This window comes from Pteropus vampyrus, unplaced genomic scaffold, assembly GCF_000151845.1.
Source record: "Pteropus vampyrus isolate Shadow unplaced genomic scaffold, Pvam_2.0 Scaffold25, whole genome shotgun sequence".
Lineage (NCBI taxonomy): Eukaryota > Metazoa > Chordata > Mammalia > Chiroptera > Pteropodidae > Pteropus > Pteropus vampyrus.
The window spans coordinates 11,604,565-11,618,385 of record NW_011888806.1 but is presented as its reverse complement, the minus strand read 5'-3'; the positions used below and the strand labels follow the sequence as shown (position 1 = coordinate 11,618,385).

Below are 13,821 nucleotides of genomic sequence, written 5' to 3'. Positions count from 1 at the left end.
AACTAACTTAGTCACACAGCAACTGTGTAACATGGGTAGATATATACCTATTTTATAAACAAGGAAACTGAGGCACAGAAATTTTAAATATCCTATGTCATGTAGCTGGTAAGCAATAGAATCCCATTCTGAACCTAGTCATCATGCTGTCTGTGAAAGAATTTGTTTTGAAAAATGAATAGATGATATGAGACTAGTTTCAATTTTCTCAAGAAACTTCACAATAAAGATTACACAACTGTTTCATAATCTATATTTTATTCATTTTAGTCTCTTTATCTAGTACCCAAAATTGTCTGCCTTACAATGATTTAGAAGTTGTAGATGCATAGGATTAAAAATACCGGTTACATAAGAAATTTTCATGAATTGCAAAAAAACTCCTATAATCCTCCCACCAAGACACTGATATTTAAAATATTGTGATCTTTACTCTGAAGCTTTTTTCTTCTGCATATTTTGTGTGTGTGTGTGTGGTGTGTGATGTAAAAATAGCATTGTTCTGTTTCCGGCTTTTCTCTTGTCAGTTTCATTCTATGGTATTAGGAACAACATCCTTAAATATACTTAAATATTTAAGGATGCGTACTATATTCCTTTGTATGACTATAGTTTAATTTACTCAACCAAACAGCTATTGCTGGGTATTTAGGTGATTTCTAAATTCTCATGATTAAAAATAATCCTGCATTAAACATTTTTTTTTCAAAGTTAACTTTTATTTAGTATCTATAATTATTTCCTCAGGATAAAATCTTAAAATTAAAATAGCTTGCTCATTTTTAAGGTTTTAGTATATAATGTTAGAAAGAGCCTAAGTTGTTAATTGGAAGGGGCCCGAAAAGTCTTTAGTCACTTGGCAAGTTGTCCCAATTTGTTTCTTGACCTGTGTATATGAATATTCATTAGCCAGTTAAGTCTGGCTTTGTGCTTTAGTGAAACCTTTCTTCGGCTATGAGTCTAGCTTAGTGGTCTTCATCCAGGGAAAATGCCTGGGTTTTGCCCCCATTGGCCATTTGACAATGTCTGGAGACCTCTGGCATCTAGTGGGTAGAGGCCAGAGATGATGCTAAATACCCTATAATGCATAGAATTTACAACAAAGAATTATCTGGCACAAAGTGTTACTAGTACTGAGGCTGAGAAACCAAGGAAATATCCAGGCATATTCTTACTGGTGCTCTTGCCTCCATAATGCCACTTTCCTTCTTTATGGGAACCTGCATACTTCCTGTCCACTTTCTCCAAAGGCTGGTAGATAGGCATTCTCAAAACTCATGCTCTTTGCCAGATGGTCCACTGAGTTCATGTTTATTCTTGAGGGACACCTCTGCACCCCAGTTCTTGGCTCAGGTGAACTGCCTTGCTAGCCCAGGTTCTTGATGACTCATGAGGCTTTTGTCACTAGGAAATAGGTTTCTTTCTTTTTTTTTTTTTTTTTTAATTTTGTCATTGAATAGTGGTAGGTAATGGTAAGTCATCGTACATTTCAAAATTGATGTGAACAATAAGTGTTTAAACCACTTTAGAAAATCACTTTTAAGGACACTACTTAATTATATACCTTTTAGAACTCTCATTTCTGGCTCATACAGGCCCCTGAGACATGAGACTTGAATGAAATTCTCCTCTACTGATGCTGAGTTCCTTTTTCCAAAACAATCTGTGAAGTGATGACTTGGACTCAAAATTATGGCTTTTTCTCTTGTGATCATGGTAGCATGGTAAAGGAAATTGAGAATTTTCAATTCAGAATCAGCCTATCTTCTGGTTTTTAGTAACGATAATTTTTTTTCGTGTCATGCTCTGTTTTAAATTCAGTGCTTCTCCCCTGAAGGGAGTCACCTGGTTACTGTTATCAGTAACATATATAATGTTTGAGTATGTGCTTAACTTGGTTTTCGGTATTCTTGGGAAATTTAATTTAGTTAAATTAAACAGGAGAATTAACTCTTTGATCTTGTTGGGGAAAGGGAATTTTTCTCAGAGGGGAAATACCTATGTAAAAGCAACTGGATCGAATACATTCCTCGAGGGCCCGGTTTTTAGTTCCTGTGGAATTTTTGGATGATATGAAGGGAGTGGTTCCCCTGTGAAACCTCTGGTTCTCAGCAGCTACCAGTCTCTGCAGTTAGAGGCCAAGCATCTAACCACAGTACACGTAGACACTGGCAACATCTACTTAGGGGTTGATTTCTGACAGGTAGTGTCCTCTTCCCTAGAAGAGGTTCTCGATTCTGAGTCTGCAGATCATTTATAAGGGAGGGCTAAGTTACATTCTGGGTGTTGTGCATGCAGGACAGGATTATCAGGAGACTGGCTTACATCCTTTATTTACCTCTGATGAGCTCTGTGACCTAGCCCAGTTTCCTAATCTTTTCATTAACCCATAAAGGGTTAGATCTATGACACTAAATGGACCCTTTCAGCTGTAGCATTTTTGACATTACACTCACTTCAGTTCACTTCAGTTCACTACACTTGCTTACAGTCTGTGAGAAATTTATGAGTTTACATAGTTTGTTCAACAGTAGAGGGCAATAAAGTCGAGTAAGTAGTTTGACCACCTTATGGAAAACCTTGGAAGCTAGATAAAAGTGTTTGGACTTAATGTTGTTGGCATTTTAAATCTTGAGTGCAGAAATGACATGACAAAAGAATAGTTAAGAAATATCTGGACTATACTGGAGAGTGGTTGAAAGCAGGAAATGTAATCAGTATTTGATAAATGGATGAAATCAGCTAATATTTCTTTTATGGGAAGGAGAATAAAAACCTGTGCTTAGATATTGTACATATATGTTACTATACTTTAAATTGAATCCAAATGTCTTGTAACGTAATTTAAATGCTATCATTTAAATTCATAGAAATTGGAACAGTCTTAAAGAAAAACTTTACTGTGAGTATAAGTAAAATGAGTGTAGAATGAATAAAAGCAGGGACAGCAATTTTAGATTCAGTAACTATCATCCATATATAGGTAGAATTAGAATCATTTTGCATGTTTCATACAGTAGCTTCTGCCATTTTTATAACAGGACCGTGAAGAGTGACAATACTTGTAAGGTACTCTAGGGGTGAAGTGTGAGGCTCCAGGGCGAGTGAGGGTGGGTGAGGGAGCAGTTGGGTACCACAGGGACATCAGCCCGAGGATTGAGGGAGATCAATTCTCAGCCTGCCAGGCCAGCAGGGACAAGTGATGGCTCAAGGATAAGAAAATACTTTTCCACCGATGGCCCAGTCTCTAACCAAGGAAAGCCAGCAGCACACTGAGCAATAGAAGGAAGTGACTTTCAGCCTGGCCTTGTCCTCTGCGACTGACTTCCTCGTGCCTTCTTTGTTTCAGTGAAATCACTGTGCTCCCCACTTTCAGTTCTGTGTCAGCCTTTCTTTACTTTTTCTCTCTGGAAGGCCGTGCTCTCTGTCTCTACCACCTTAAAATCATTACTGTTTTTGTCTAACACCCCAAAGGATTATTCATCTTTCTAGGGGGATTTTGTACCTGGCTCCTTCTTCCCTTCCAAATGACCCTGGCAGTAATGTGTACACATCCACGCTGACCACCTCGCTGCCTGGCTTCATGATTCATCCGTGTTCACAATGTGCAAAATTTAGTTTCTTTTCTTTGGCTAACTTAATGTTTACATTTCATTTAGCTCTTAGCGAGTGATCGAATGCTGTTTGAGTTGCTTGGTTTTTATTTTTGTCGTTACTATATGAGATAAAGTAAGAGATTCTTAAAGTATAGTTAGGTAAAATCCGTAAGTCTGGTAACTCAATACTGAAACCACACACACACAAAAGGTTAAGAACACATGTAATGCTAATTTTGTAAACATTTTCTTTTAGGTGGAAAAACTGGTGGATTCGTGGAATTCTTACTCTAACTATGATTTCATTGTTTTTCCTGATCATCTATATGGGATCTTTTATGCTCATGCTTCTTGTAAGTATTTTATATTTCTCTAAGTATCCCTTGCTTTGTTTTTCAGCATTGATATGATTGAAGTAATTTGAGCATGTCATAAATAAAAAGGTAATTCAAGATTTGGTAACAGCAAGTTTAGTTCTTTTAAGCATCTTCTAGTTTATGAAATGGCCTGGACTAATCTTTTCTCTTTGCAAAATGGCCATTCAATGTGTTTATTCAGTAGAGACCAGGTATATGTAATAGATACATGTCCTTTTGTCAGACATTGTGCCAAGCAGTAGATTTAACAGAAACACACACACACACGCGTGCGCGCGCACACACACACACACACACACACACACACACACACACACACACAACTTAATATATTACTGTTAGCTAGATCCCTAACTTCAAGGAACTCAGTCTAATGACAGAGACATCTAAGTAACCATATGAATAAATAGGATAGTAAATAAGTGGGATAGGTCCTGTGCTAGGACTTGTTGGGAGAGCACAGTAAAAAAGTACCTAATCCAGCCTGAGAGAGAGATGAGGGCAGACTTTCAGAAGAGATGGTACCATGGCTGAATCTTGAAGAAGCGCCTAGACAGGAGAAGGCATTCTGGGGTGGGGATATCATGGGCAAGGCATGGAGGTAAGAGAGAATGTGTTCTGTTGGGGGATTTGCATGTTGTACGTGTGGAAGGTGTTGGATGAGACCAGAGAGGCAAGCAGAAGCCATTCTAGGACTTAGGGATTTTGTTGTGTATGCGAAGCCCAGCAAGTCATGAAGCCAAACAAGTAGTTAAAGCTTTTAATTGGTTCATTTAGCCAATGCTTCCAAGATGCCTGCTATGTGCCAGGATTGTGCTTTTTCTGGGGTATGATATGGTGGTGGTGAAGAAAATGCACCTGTTTCTGTTGTCATGGAGTTTACTATCTGTCCTCTAAAGAGTTGATCAGATGTATAAATAAAAACTGCAATAACCATTTGAAATAACAGGATACTATAAGAGCAAAAGGGGAGCTGGGAGACTGTCCAGAAACATGTTTACTGCGGTCTGAAGGCTGAGTAGGAGTTAGCGAGGTGAAAGGGAGAGCTTGGGGGAAGGAGGGTCACAGCAGAGGATTCCTGTGTATAAAAGCTTTCAAAGAAGCATGACGCATTTGAAGCCCAAAGTGGTCAGAGTGAGAAGGAGAAATGCATTTGTTCAATAAACTCATTACCGGGCGCTGAGCGTGGTTTCGCAGTGAGCAGTGAGAGTGTGCTCTCAGGAATATGCACAGTGTCCCTCTTTTTTACTATTTATTTTTCTTCATCCGATGTGGGTTCGTTTAGCCTCTCTTTATATGTTCGCCTCCTTGTTCCCTGGCTGTTCTTGCCCACTTAGAAGTCTGTTTACCTGTCTCACCTGTCTTCCCCTACTCCATTCCATCCTATTCAGAGTGCTAAGCTATGGGTAATGTGATATGGTTTCCCTTTTATTCTGTAAAAGAATAAGTTTTAAACTGAAATTAGACACGATTGGAAAAAAATTCCATCAACTACTGAAACCACTTAAAATAGCTCTTAAAGCACCATAAGGTCCTTTCACTCTTCTTCTTGTCCTCTCATTAATTTTGTATTTCCTTGAGGATATCAAGGTCACAGAAATGAATAAGAAATTACTTTCTCTGTTCTGTTAATTTGCTGACATCTTGAAGAACTTTTTTTTTACAAAAGAAAATGGATAATGTATAGGACTGATTTAATGTAAGGGCAGAAAGATGCTGAGTCTGAAAGCCAGGTAGGTGGGGGGTGAGCATTATCTAGGTGTGACTCGAGGGAAGGGCCTCAGCCCCCAGTCTTCTCACACTGAACCCACTGAGGGCTCTTAGTGCCATTGACCACCACCGGCCTCAGGACTTGGGCATTTAAGGAGTGAATGTGTACAGAGCACTTTTCAGTGTTGTGGAAGAAGGGATTGGATGATAGACAGCTCAGTGAGGTTTTGTGGATGAAGGAACTTTTGAGTGGACCTTGAGGATCTCTTGTGGTGGAGTAAGTGCGTGCTGTGAGCAAAGGTCTAAGTGACTAGGTATGTCAAAAAAAAGACAGGTGATGCCCTTTTCTTGGAGTGCAGGAAACCTGGAAAAATGATTAGGGATCTGATTCTCTGGAGGGTCTTGCAAAACGATGTGAGACAGTTTGGGATTTATTTGGAAAGCATTGAGGAGCCATTGAAAATATTGAGGATCATTTGAATTATGATTCCCCTTTAGAAGATAATTTTGATCTAAGACATCACAAAACACCAGTATCCTTATACACTGACTCAGGCTGGTTTGGTGGGCTTCATGTGAATAAGTGACATTATCTCTAAACTAAACTATTTGGTTTGGTAACACCAAGGGCCAGAATTTGTAGACAGAAACTAATTTTTAACTACCCTTTTCTGGAAAAATTCAAAACACCTTTAAAGACATCCTTGTGTATTTGGATTTTGATTTTTAAAAGAGAGATCACAAGCATACCTAAAGTACTGGGCTTTTTTGTTCATTTTTTTTCCATTATGAATGGAAAATACCATTTTATTACAAGTTATTTCTTTGGTGAGCTTAATCAAAGAAGAATATAAAAATATTAAAGATCTCGTTAAAGTAGATTTGAACTGTTATAGCTCTTATTTAGATTTATTGTATATGCATGCACACACATGTATGCACACGTGCACATGTCTACATACATATGCTGTATTTATGATATTTATGTTGAGTATGGATGGATATACACATAGACACGCTATTAGTACTCAATTGATATTTTATGTGTTTTAAAGTCTTATTCATGTTCATATCCCTAACTAGGTCATTCATATTTTGAGTCATACACATTTATCTAGCATGCAGTCAGTCGCCTTATGATACCAGTACTTAAAAATGACTAATTCAAGAGAGTTTTATTAAAAACTTGCTTCTAGGAAAGGATAGCTATTATTTTAAGATGAAATTCATACTTGTGTTCCTTAAAATGAGCTTTTTCCCTTCAGCCTCTATTTATAGTACTTTAATTGTTGCAGTCACAGCTTGGAGTCACACTTTCTAAAGAATGGAGTTACTAAAGCATATTTTGATCTAAAGGCAGATGTGAATATATAAAAGATATTATAGGAGTCCTTCTCCCCCAACTTTCTTGGAAACTCCTATAATAATTGTTTTAATATATATTAAATAATTTACTTTTAAATAGTGTGTTTGCTTTTTTCCCATTGTGAGTTATAAAGTTGAATTAAAATTAATTTGGGAAATAATTTTAAAAAATCACCCCTAACCCAGTCATCAACCACCCAATTAATACATGTATACATACATATGCTATATTTATAATATTTATGTTAATAAATTAATACTGCCATTTGATATGCTTCCTCTCATCCTTTTTTTTTTTTTTTTATGTTTTAAAAACCATGATGGTGCTCATAATGTGACTAACATTTTGTGTCCTGCTTTGTAAACTAAATATCGAATGTTTTGTGTCGCTCGACAGTCTTTACAGCCATCAGCATTCATTTACTCAATGGAACAGAGTACATCCTAAGTTATTTTAACCTTTGTGTTATTTTTAGACATTCAGGTTACGTTCTGGTTTTTATTGTGAATGACACTATCCTAAACATATTAGAATGTAAAGATTTTTCACATGCAGGATGATTTTCTTTGAATAGATTTCCAGCATGAAAATAGGCACTTTTATTTGTATAACCCATAGGTACCATGGTTTAGACTCAACATATTCAAATCTGAACTTATATCCCATCCCCAGCCATTATGTATAAATCTATTTCCCAAGCTTTCCTAGTGGTATTCTGTGTTCCCCTCTATCCCTTAGCCCCCCAGTTTCTTCAACCACCAAATCCAGTCAGTTCCAACTCCTCAATGTCTCTTATTCCTTGTACTTCATCCCCCTGCTGCTGTCCTATTAGATGCCTTACTATCTCTACGTTTGCTGCCTCTCCAGTCAGTTCTTTTCACCTCTATCATCCCTAGACACTCCTCTAATCATGTCCTTTCATGATTAGCACAAACTCCTTTGGCCAATCTTTTGTGCTGTTTCCTATGTCCAGACTTATCTATCTGTACTTCTCATGCCCACCTTAGTATTCTACCTACTCTGAAACCCTTGGCTCTATAAATAGCACGGCTTGGCCATTTTATCTTAACATCTAGCATTGTTCCCTGTCTGTGATTTTTGTTGTTTAAAAATAACTTTTGATATTATGTACAAAGGTTATTTGAAAGACAGTATTTAAATTTCCTCTTGCCTTTATAACACATTTATGACTTTTTCTTGAAAGAACTATTTATAGTAGTTTGGCATAATTTTTGTCATGTGGCTGAGGAGACACATTACTTTTTTAAGTATTTGATTGGACATGTAATAGGTATAGTGGGAAAAAATAGCTTAAGAATATCCTGAGCAGTAAGTTTGGGAAAGCTAACTTGTGGAGATCATAAAAGAAATCCAGAAGTATATCCTTGGGCAGTTTGGTAAGCTTGTTCTGTAAAAGAACAGAAGGCTTTAAGGAGCTACATATGTCTCTATCACATAATCTTTTTTTTTTTTTTTAACGCTTTAAAAAATACGAAACCCATTCTCAGCGCCAGGGCTGAGTACAAAAAGTGCTTTGGTGTATACTCTTAGAGGTTGAAAAAATTAATTTGCTATATTCACAAATACTTTAATCTCTTAGTACATAGTAATAAGTGTTCGACTTGTATTTGCTCTTTGAGTCTTGGAACTGACCTAAGCCAAGCACTGGATATAGTGTTACATCCTCAGGAATTACCTTTACCCAGATTAGTGGATGCAGCAGTTTGAAGAACTACTAAATAGACCATCGAAAAGGGATTAATAAATATAAACTAAGTGTGTATATAAGACAGTGTGCAAACAGAACTGCATAGACTCAGCTGACTGGCCAAAGTGGCTGCAAATGTAGAGGGCTACTTATAATTTGCCAAGGTAGCACCACTTAGATTGATCAGAGATGTATGTAGCTGGCTATGGGAGAGTTGGCACAGCCAAAAGGATGAAAAGACCGTGCCCAAACCCCCAGGTGACTAGGTAAAGTTGTTTTAGCTATTTGTCCTGATAGTATCTTTATCCTTGGCAAGTATACTGGAGTGTATGGTTAAAAATAAATATGCACAAGCAAACTTTCACGTGTGATTATTTTCCTAGGGTAACTCAAGAAACAAAGTGGACAAAAAGATTGTCTATCTTGAGATGGACAACCTCAAGAAATGAAGTGGTAATGAGGGATTAAGCCTACTCAGCTGTCACCAACCAGACAATATCCCTCAACCTTTGGCTTACTCTGCCTCTTCCTACCCCGAACAGGATCTCTCAATAAAATATCATTTTGCTTACCCCTTTGGGACATCTCTTGATTTTAGAGATGTTGAATATTGAAATTTTGCTACTGACATTTAGAATAATTAAAAATGGGTAGGCTACAGACCCATTTATACATATGACATAAATACATATGACAACAAACTACTTATTAAATGATTAAGCACAAATGTAAACATTGAGAAATATATGTCAGTGTTTTCTCTTGGTTTCAGGTTCTAGGCATCCAAGTGAAATGCTTCCACGAAATTATCACTATAGGTTACAGAGTCTATCGTTCATATGACCTACCATGGTTTAGAACACTAAGCTGGTAAGTAACTTAAAACTTTCAGATATAAAAATCTGGCTCTTTTCTAAAGTTTGTAATGGAGGCATCCTGATCAGTCAGTATCCACATAGTTGACCTTCTAGATTGCTTTTGGAGAAAGATGAATAAAAAAATGCAATTGAATTTTGCAAAGAAGAAAATGATCTTTAACTCTCCCATTCCGACAAAGCTATTTTCATGTCTCATCTTTCACTCTGTAGAGATATCTAATTTATATTGAATATGTACACCATTCTTGTCTTCTTTAAAAAACACCTCAATGTTGGATACATTTCATCTCTCTTATGATTACAATTGTAGGAAAAAGTTTCATTTATCAAATGTTACAATTATATGTAACCTTGTCCTTTATTTCCCCTTAGTTGACACGAGACCACACACAGAATTAGATATCCCTACACAGACTGGAAGATGAGATTTGAGAATAGTTGTTTTTGTTTGTTTGTTTTGTTATTGAGTGATCAATGGTTTATTCAGGAGGGGGAAGCCCAAGCTGAACGTCAGTCTCCCATTCTCACGCCTGCAATCTGGTCCACCCTCCCTAAGCCCCCATAGGCCCAGGGTGGAGGAGGGGAGCAGTGGGAGGAGGGATGACCCCACTTTAGCTGCTTCCCACTTTGGTCTCTCTAGGCCCTGGGCCGCATGACATGAAACATGAAGGGTAGGGAAAGAGGAAGACTTTTTGGTGGGGATGGTGTGTAAGTCACCCTTGTAAATAGCACTGGCAGTTACCAGCCCATGAAATAGTGTGTGTGCAAAAATGAATATATAAAAAAAAAATTACCAAATGATTTTAATATTTAAAATCATTTCAAACCTTTAGGTATAATCCTTAGTTATCAAGACCTTGACCAGGAAACATGATAATATAATAGTTTATAATTAACTGGCCATGCCTTTGAATACAGTTGTTTGATTAGTATCAGAGGGGTCCCTATCTTATTAAAACAAATGTATCACCTTTAGGGTTTAGAATAGTCAAAAATTAGTTTTTAGATTTCGGTAATAGCTTTCCTTCTAGCAATTTCATGAGTGGCAAACTGTACAGGAAATGCTAGGTAAATTAAGTAATTGGAGAATAATTAAATGCTAAACCATGCAGGATTGCTTTTAAGAGTAGGAGAAAAAGGAGGTAGGTCAGGATGGGCTCCAGTGATTATAGAGGGCTTCTTGGAGGAGGTGAGAGAGAAATTGTCATTTGAAATGAAGACAAGCTTTGGATAGAGAAAGTTCTGGTTTGGGGAAGCAGCAGCATCAGGTTCTAGGTGTGGGGCTGAGGAGGCATGTGCCACAGATGGTGAGACATTCCTGGCCCTCCTGAGCAGAAGGTATTTGTTAGGGAAGAGTGGGAAAAAAAAAAATTGGATTGGTGGAGTGGAGTAGGCCTTGATAGCTTTACAGAGGCCCAAAGTTTCCACTGTAGAATATAAAAATCATAATGCAGCTGATAGAAATGAAAATACTTGCCCTTTACTTTGAGAACAGTGGGGTCTAATTCCATCCATGTGTACTAGAGGGAGGCCACCCCTTTCTCTTCTTCTGCTCTCCTGGCTCCCCAGGACCCTGTCCTTTGAAGGAGGAGGCACAGAGGAACTGCAAGGCAGTGAGTGTATGGCGAGTCCTTTTCCTCACACAAACTCCCATCCACAAAGTCTCCTGAGTTCAACCTCTCCCTGGGAGAAAGGATGTGTCAGGATTGCGAGGAGGGCCAGGCGATTTATAGAGTTTTTAAGTTACTTATCGAGATTTTTTTCCTGCTGCTACCTCCCATCCCCCACTGCTACCCCTTGAAAAGCACTGCTCACCAGGAGTCGATCTGGAGCATTGAGGAGAAGGAGAAAGATACCAATATGTGTAAGGCAGGTGGGAATATGGCTTAGGATCTCTACTATTAAAAAACAGTAGAGCTGTGAGTAGTTGGGAATGAATTTTTATTTTCGTGTGTGTGTGTGTGTGTGTGTGTGTGTGTGTGTGTGTGTGTGTGTAGTATTTTCTATATTTCCTAGTTATCTGTCTCTGGTATTAGATTTTGAGCTAAATAAAGGTATAAACTATATTTAGTAAGCTTTTGTCGACAGATCTAAGTTTGAAATTAAGTTTAAAACAGGAAAAAACAACATTTTGATGAATATATCTAGAACGCGTCTTCTGAACTTGGTTTTGATCTATGTATCATCATCAAAGTGTAGAGAATAGTTTTGTGGAGTTTGAGGGGAAAAAAAACTTCAAATATAAAAAAGCTAATTGTTTTTAAATTACAGGTACTTTCTACTGTGTGTAAACTACTTTTTCTATGGCGAGACTGTAGCTGATTATTTTGCTACATTTGTTCAAAGAGAAGAGCAACTTCAGTTCCTCATTCGCTACCATAGATTTATATCATTTGCCCTCTATCTGGCAGGTACGTTAAGGAAAATATTCTGTATTGATATGTAGGTAATATATTTTACATGTTTATTTTTATTTATGTTATTTAAATTTATAACATCCTTCATGTGTTATATTTTAATCTAGCTTCTCTCTTTAATCATCCCATGTATAAAGCTATTTTTTAATTAGGGTCTTAAACTGCAATTTCTCCCTAACAGTGGTTTAAAAAAATTTTTAAAAATTACTCGCTTAATAGTCACTCCCTATATTTGAAATTTCCTTTTTGCAAATTGTAGTAAAGAAACTTTTAAATATATTTTTTACACTATTAAACAGGCACCTAAAATATCACTTTCTTTGAGCCGAGTAGCATCTATGATTACATTTCCATTTTTTTACATTTCTATTTCCTGAACTTAATAACGGCTTCACCTTTTTTCCACATTTGTGAATATCTGTGTAGCAATCCTTAAATTTTCCTTCAAGTCTGTCCCAATAGGTAGTAGCTTTTTCAGATGTTCACATACATCAGTGCATCAGTTCCCTTTTTTCCCGGAAACTCTGTCCTAGAAAACTCTGTGGTCCTGTTCCTATTTGGACTGGCTGCTGTAGACCTACTGCTTACCCGTCCTCATGGTTTGGCCTCTCCATTTCCTCCATCCTGTGCCTTCCGATTTCTGGGTTAATACCCTCATTTTGATGAAGCACAACCCCCAATAGTTTCCTGTGAAATGTGCTTAGAAGGTACATGCTTTTTTTTCCCATACATTTCTAAAAAATATCTTTATTCTATTCTCACAATTGACTGCTTTGCTTCAGGCTCACACTTAATAGTAGACTTTTGCTTAATACTGTAGAAGCCCAGCCCTCACCCATGCCTCCTAGTAAGCCTTTGCTGTTCAGTTTTTTTTTGTTTTTTTTGTTTTTTTTTTTTTTTTTTTAAAGAAAATACTGCTAGCTGTCTCTGATTTCTCAGGTCTGCTAAAAGTAGTCCAGTCTGTTTTCCAGCTTACGAATTTTGCAGCCATTTCTCTTCTGCTTTCCTTGATATTTCAGTTCTCTTTGCTCTGTGGGTTTTTACCTTAATTTCTTTTAACATTATTTTAGCGGGCTACCAGGACGGTATAGACAGAAATGCATGTGATAAAGCTGCCATTTTAAGACAGAAATTGTTAACTAGATTTTTAGTTTCCCTTGGCTTAAAACAATTGATTATTTTCTCTTATGGTCCTGGGGATTGACTGGGCTTTACTGGGAAGTTCTAACTGAGGGCTTCTGCTGTGGGTACAGTCAAATTGAGGTAGTGCTAGTCATTTTAACCTTGAGTGGGCTAAGTGTCCAAGATGGCTCGCTCTCATGGCTGCAGTCAGTGCTGGCCGTTGACTTGAGCACCTGTGGAGTTTGGATGGCTCAGAGCACCATGGACGGGTTCTGAATTGGGAGTGTGTTTCAAGAGTCCTTAACTAGGTTTTTTTTGTTTTTTGTTTTTTTTTTTAACTTGTTTTCAAAACTGAAAGCATAACACATGCCCATAGTAAAAGTTCAGACCAAAAAAAAGGACTAGTCAGTGAAATCTTCCTTCTGCCTCAAGAGCCTTAATTACTATCTCCAAGGACTCACTATCTCCATTGCAGAATTTTTTTTGAGTATTCAAGCTTATATGTTTACATTGTTCATTCTCCTTCATTTATTTTATACAACTGAGAGCGGACTATTTTATGCCTGCTCTTTCCACTTGATGTAGTTAATGGATGTTTCTAAATTGACACATCTAAATCTATCTTATTTTTTTCCATATCGGTAGTT

General features: G+C 37.3%; 1 protein-coding gene across 1 annotated transcript in view; it reads left to right on the top strand.

The window, feature by feature from the left end:
• The window catches only part of CDS1 (CDP-diacylglycerol synthase 1), a 50,068-nt gene that overhangs the window by 15,320 nt on the left and 20,927 nt on the right, over positions 1-13,821 (top strand). The window contains exons 3-5 of the mRNA XM_011356330.1: positions 3,853-3,949; positions 9,530-9,627; positions 11,907-12,046. Of these exons, the coding sequence (XP_011354632.1) occupies positions 3,853-3,949; positions 9,530-9,627; positions 11,907-12,046 (335 nt within the window). The remainder of the gene's footprint in view (positions 1-3,852; positions 3,950-9,529; positions 9,628-11,906; positions 12,047-13,821) is intronic.